The sequence below is a fragment of the Nicotiana sylvestris genome, chromosome 8 (assembly GCF_000393655.2).
Source record: "Nicotiana sylvestris chromosome 8, ASM39365v2, whole genome shotgun sequence".
Lineage (NCBI taxonomy): Eukaryota > Viridiplantae > Streptophyta > Magnoliopsida > Solanales > Solanaceae > Nicotiana > Nicotiana sylvestris.
In genome coordinates, this window is record NC_091064.1 from 117,311,147 (window position 1) to 117,318,010 (window position 6,864).

At 31.9% G+C, this 6,864-nt stretch overlaps 2 protein-coding genes across 2 annotated transcripts; both read right to left on the bottom strand.

Annotated features, from left to right (window-relative positions):
• Positions 1 to 1,297: 1,297 nt before the first annotated feature.
• LOC104247276 (uncharacterized) lies at positions 1,298 to 1,846 on the bottom strand. The gene has a single exon (XM_009803232.1). The coding sequence runs from the start codon at positions 1,844 to 1,846 to the stop codon at positions 1,298 to 1,300; it is 549 nt and encodes a 182-aa protein (XP_009801534.1).
• Positions 1,847 to 6,020: 4,174 nt separating this feature from the next.
• LOC138875581 (uncharacterized) lies at positions 6,021 to 6,569 on the bottom strand. The gene has a single exon (XM_070154421.1). It carries the CDS (start codon positions 6,567 to 6,569, stop codon positions 6,021 to 6,023), a length of 549 nt encoding a protein of 182 aa, XP_070010522.1.
• Positions 6,570 to 6,864: the final 295 nt, after the last annotated feature.

A 6,864-nucleotide genomic window follows, 5' to 3' on the forward strand; every position in this document is an offset into this window, starting at 1 on the left:
ATTGAAATGCGAAAGCTCAAGGATGTGATTTGATGCTCTCATCAGGGGGAGTTAATACATGTTGTACTCTTTTTTCCTTACAAGGTTTTGTCCCACTAGGTTTTCCTTGCAAGATTTTTAATGAGGCAACCAAAAGGCGTATTGTTAGATATGTGTACTCTTTTTCCTTCTCTAGAATTTTTTTTCCATTGGGTTTTATTTAGTTAAGGTTTTAACGAGCCACATTATCTGTTGAATAGATATTCAAGGGGAAGTGTTATAAATAGAATTTTATTTATGGTGAATGTCTATATTTAAAGAGATTCTAGGGTTTATTACTTGGTGACTAAATTAACCTCTCTCTATAAATAGAGGGTTCTATTCCATTGTAAATCATCCCAAAAATTAATAAGAATTCTCTCTCTACTTTGCTCTACAATACTCTTCTTCTTCTTTTATTGTGTTATAACAATTATAAGTTAATTCCTACACTAATTCTTATGTCAGTATCTTCAGTAAGCTTGTTTTAGCTAGTTATGTATCTTCAATAAAGCTTGTTTAAGTAGTACCTAATTTAGAATGATTCGACAAGAATGAAAAAGATAATACTCCCAAATTATGTGATATTATAGTTTGACTAGGCACAGAAAGGGACTTTCGGAGCTTGTAATCTTAGTAAGTTATAGATATTTGTGTGGTTGTTAATTATTTCATTAAGGATAAAAGGTGAAGTTTCATGTTAAATTTTATTTAAATATAAAAATGCATCATTCTTTTTAAGACATACTAAAAAGAAAATTTATCACATAACTTAGGGACATAGAGAGTAATATTTATTAAATATTATGATCCATAAATTTTATCTTATAACAACTACTACGAACTAATTAACAAACAAGCAAAAAGATTTCCTTACGTTTAAAAAATGAACAAAGAAAAATCAAAGTTAGAATTTGTTTTGCTAGCTGTTCTGATGGAAGGTAACATTTTTCCTTTTTTGTTGTTCTTGTCGATATTTTTCCTTTTACTAAAAAAAGGAAAAAAAAGAGATTCAACTGAGATAAGTAACTTTCTAATTACTTTAAGCCTAGTAATAGATGTTTTTAGACATGATAGTTCAAACAGAATGGATAACAAATATTTAAACAGTAATTAATATAAGAAGTAGATAATAATAATAAGTTCACACGTAGTAATTAACATAATAATTCAAGTTTAAACATAATAACAAGCTCTAAATTTAGAGTTGTTCATAACAACAATAAGTTCATAATTTATAAACATAAATAACACAATAAGTAGTCATAAACAACTAGGCTCAATCATCTTCATCCTCTGAATCCTTAGTATCCACTCCCTCAGAATCCTCAGCCTTAGAATCCTTAGCCTTCGCTCCCTCAGAATCATCATCCTCGTCTGTCTCAGAATCATCATCCTCATTTGTCTCCGAATCATCATCATCATCTTTCTCAGAATCCTTAGCATCCGCTCCACCACAATCATCATCCTCATCTGTCTCAGAATATTCCTCAACATCTTCTCCCTCAGAATCATCATCATCTTTCTCAGAATCCTCATCATCCTTGTTGTTTTCATCTCCAGTCTCATCCACATTTCCAGCATTTGTCTGCCCACCCTGAGCTTCTTCACCATTTGCATCACCATTTTCGTCCTCAGAATTTGCAGCTTCTTCCTCAGCATTTGCAGCATCTTGCGCAGCATAAATTGTTCTAAGCATTTGCAGCATCACTATATTCCTCTCCTGCACCTCCAACATTAACTTGGTGTTCTGAGCGGAGCAAAGACGGTGAAGATTAGCAGGTGTAGGGTTCTCATCATTTTCTTTTTTTGCTTGGTCAATATTCATTTCTGCCGGTTCATGCATAGAGTCTAATGCAGTTCCCAAGTCATGTGCCCTCTGCTCGCGTGTTCTCTGTGCAGGTGCTCCGGGTGGTTTGATTAAATAACATCGATTAGATTTTAATGTAAATACAACAATCGATTTGTATGTAACTAAATTAAAGTTTATGCTTTAAAGCCATAGCAGATAGTAAATACAACAATAGATTTGACGGTAGGTTGTTAAATCAAATTTTTATTTTTCCTAGTTTTGTCCCCTCTTATGTAACCCAATTATTGATCAAAATATATAGTCAATTACTTATTTGTTTCTTTCTCCTTCTTGAGCAGTCCTACTTGAGAGTTGACAAATAATTACGGCACTGTGAAAATTGTATGAGCTTGAAGAATTTGTTCAAATAAACAAGGAATAGTTTGATAACCTAATTAAGTTAATTGAAAGCATGTGCAAAAAGTGAAACTCTTTTTAATACTCTAGCGATTAATATGTTTTCAGTAACTCTTTTATGTAGTTTTAGGAGTATAATCTTGGATTAGTGTAATCTTGGATTAGTGGTGCAAGAAATGTCTTAAATTTTCAACAATCAACAATTAACATTGCTATATATCAATAGGTATTAAATAAGTGAAATCTAATTTATGAAGACATATTCATTTTTGGAAGAATATGAACGTGCTAGTGATAGTGAATATATCACACTCACCTCTAAAAGAAGGTTTGAGATGATATAAGAAAATAATATCATTATTATGGCATGAATGGTCATTGGTCACGTACCTATTGCACACCAAAATATTTTGGCAATGCGATTATTAAAGAATAACATTAATGCAAGAAACATATCTTGCATATAATTTGACCATGACCACAATGGTATAACTTTTTCTTTAAAAGAGATATTCACCATATTGATGTTCATGAATATGTGGTAATACAAAATTAATTGAGAACTTTGCAAGAGCCAATTATACTATTTTGGAGAAACACAATTGATTACCAATAAGGTATTGTGTTGTAGTAAGTCTCAAAGAAACTTATTCAGTTTCCAAAGTACACGCGAAAGCAGTTGATTATATTGAGACTATAAATAAAGGAAATATTTAATATTTTCTATTACTACAACTTGTAGCGGGGTAATATGAATGTGAAAAGTTACCCGCTTTATTCTCCAGTTTGTACTACACAAATAAAAGAACACCACACTAAAGTGGATATTTATTGATATAAAAACTCATATCATAATAAACTTGGAGTTTATTGATAATTGCACATGTCATGCTGTAAACCTGAACTTATCAATATTGATAATTTATTCAGTTGGCATAATCAGTTTAGCCATATCAATTTAAGTATGATGTACAAAAATAAAAGAGAACTTAAATAAGTAAACATTAAAGAACTAGAAAGTTCTTTACGAATTCTCCTAGGTTGCTTGTTCTCGTTAATTAGTAGACCAACTAAAATTGGGATTGAATCTCATAAACGCTGGAAATATCAAAAGTGAATGTGGGTTCATTCACTTGCCATGTATACCACATAAGATGCATCTATGAGATGGTTACATGTGCGATTATTATTAACCCGCAAACGATGTTTTGCGAGGTAACTTACTCAATAATTTAATTTCGAGCATAATTTCCTGATTTTCTATTCAAGAAAGTTTATCTTGATAAGTTGGTTTACATCACAGTTGGTTTAGCAAAATAATTGAGTGCCTCCACTTAATAGCTAAACTATTTCTTATGAGAACAAAGTTATCTATATCAGTTTGATATAGGTCATATACGAAAGTATATTACATTCTCCCCTCACAAGTGGTTCAGGGTCAGGAACCAAATAATTTCATCTTATTATTATTGATGTGCGGTGTATATTTTGATTAGCACCATGACACACAAAGATGGGCTCTCAAAGTTGAGGAAACAAGTTAGTTTTTTTAACATGAGGGGCAAACATGATAAACACTTGAGAAAAAGTTACGTGGAATGGATTATCATTTGTATATGTAGATCCTAGAATATCATAAGATGAACTTGAAGTTCATAAAAAGATAATTCGTTTGCAATATATTTCAAAGCATGTCATACGCATTTGCTGACCAAAGAAAGTAACTATATTCTCATTGCAAATGCTCATATTAAGTCCTAGAAGGACAAAGTCTACGATAGGCTTAAAGCGTATAGAAAAATCGGTTTCAAATAAAACTTCTTGATAAAGAAGATGAGCAAATGATCAAACTGATCATAATAAGGAGGCAAGTGATCTAGAAGATCACATGACATAACACTTCATAAAATCTCATGAGAGATTCAGGTACCTGAATATATGAATAAAGAGATCTCTATGTTATGTCTTTATGAAAAATTACTGGAACTGATATAAAATATTCGTCAACGACATCTATCATAGCGCTAAGTATAGATGAGGATCTTAAGTCTATCGAATATAGACACAAAAATATTGGCCAAATAGACGATACACAATTCAAATAGAATTGGTTTAATATGAAAGACATGTAGTTTTGGACATGTAGTTCCAATACTTGAAAGTATAAAGTCAATGATATATGCAATCAATTTTCGATATCTTATTTGTCTAGCATGACATGAAAACTTGATATGCATCTAATTAAAGTCTATTATATGACGTAACTTATATGATAATTCTTGAATGATTTAAATCGCTTGAAGCATAGACAATTCTTGGTTTTGAAGTACCATATCCTAAGTGCTATTTGCGCACATATGTATCTTGCTATAACTATAAGCATGATAATGTGATAGCGAGGATTTTCAAGGAGCAATATATTCATTGTAGTTAATATGGTTGATTTATTCACCAAATCTCTGTTGACGTCAACCTTCAAGAAGCTAGTGCACAAGATTGAAATGCGAAAGCTCAAGGATGTGATTTGATGCTCTCATCAGGGGGAGTTAATACACGTTGTACTCTTTTTTTCTTACAAGGTTTTGTCCCACTAGGTTTTCCTTGCAAGGTTTTTAATGAGGCAACCAAAAGGCGTATTGTTAGATATGTGTACTCTTTTTCCTTCTCTAGAATTGTTTTCCCATTGGGTTTTATTTAGTTAAGGTTTTAACGAGGCACATTATCTGTTGAATAGACATTCAAGGGGGAGTGTTATAAATAGAATTTTACTTATGGTGAATGTCTATATTTAAAGAGATTCTAGGGTTTATTACTTGGTGACTAAGTTAACCTCTCTCTATAAATAGAGGGTTCTATTCCATTGTAAATCATCCAAAAAATTAATAAGAATTCTCTCTCTACTTTGCTCTGCAATACTCTTCTTCTTCTTTTATTGTGTTATAACAATTATAAGTTAATTCATACACTAATTCTTATGTCAGTATCTTCAGTAAGCTTGTTTTAGCTAGTTATGTAACTTCAATAAAGCTTGTTTAAGTAGTACCTAATTTAGAATGATTCGACAAGAATGAAAAAGATAATACTCCCAAATTATGTGATATTATAGTTTGACTAGGCACAGAAAGGGACTTTCGGAGCTTGTAATCTAAGTAAGTTATAGATATTTGTGTGGTTGTTAATTATTTCATTAAGGATAAAAGGTGAAGTTTCATGTTAAATTTTATTTAAATATAAAAATGCATCATTCTTTTTTAGACATACTAAAAAGAAAATTTATCACATAACTTAGGGACATAGAGAGTAATGTTTATTAAATATTATGATCCATAAATTTTATCTTATAACAACTACTACGAACTAATTAACAAACAAGCAAAAAGATTTCCTTACGTTTAAAAAATGAACAAAGAAAAATCAAAGTTAGAATTTGTTTTGCTAGCTGTTCTGATGGAAGGTAACATTTTTCCTTTTTTGTTGTTCTTGTCGATATTTTTCCTTTTACTAAAAAAAGGAAAAACAAAAGATTCAACTGAGACAAGTAACTTTCTAATTACTTTGAGCCTAGTAATAGATGTTTTTAGACATGATAGTTCAAACAGAATGGATAACAAATATTTAAACAGTAATTAATATAAGAAGTAGATAATAATAATAAGTTCACACGTAGTAATTAACATAATAATTCAAGTTTAAACATAATAACAAGCTCTAAATTTAGAGTTGATCATAACAACAATAAGTTCATAATTTATAAACATAAATAACACAATAAGTAGTGCATAAACAACTAGGCTCAATCATCTTCATCCTCTGAATCCTTAGTATCCACTCCCTCAGAATCCTCAGCCTTAGAATCCTTAGCCTTCGCTCCCTCAGAATCATCATCCTCGTCTGTCTCAGAATCATCATCCTCATTTGTCTCCGAATCATCATCATCATCTTTCTCAGAATCCTTAGCATCCGCTCCACCACAATCATCATCCTCATCTGTCTCAGAATATTCCTCAACATCTGCTCCCTCAGAATCATTATCATCTTTCTCAGAATCCTCATCATCCTTGTTGTCTTCATCTCCAGTCTCATCCACATTTCCAGCATTTGCCTGCCCACCCTGAGCTTCTTCACCATTTGCATCACCATTTTCGTCCTCAGCATTTGCAGCTTCTTCCTCAGCATTTGCAGAATCTTGCGCAACATAAATTGTTCTAAGCATTTGCAGCATCACTATATTCCTCTCCTGCACCTCCAACATTAACTTGGTGTTCTGAGCGGAGCGAAGACGGTGAAGATTAGCAGGTGTAGGGTTCTCATCATTTTCTTTTTCTGCTTGGTCAATATTCATTTCTGCCGGTTCATGCATTGAGTCAAATGCAGTTCCCAAGTCATGTGCCCTCTGCTCGCGAGTTCTCTGTGCAGGTGCTCCGGATGGCTTGATTAAATAACATCGATTAGATTTTAATGTAAATACAGCAATCGATTTGTATGTAACTAAATTAAAGTTTCTGCTTTAAAGCCATAGCAGATAGTAAATACAACAATAGATTTGACGGTAGGTTGTTAATTTTTCCTAGTTTTGTCCCCTCTTATGTAACCCAATTATTGATCAAAATATATAGTCAATTACTTATTTGTTTCTT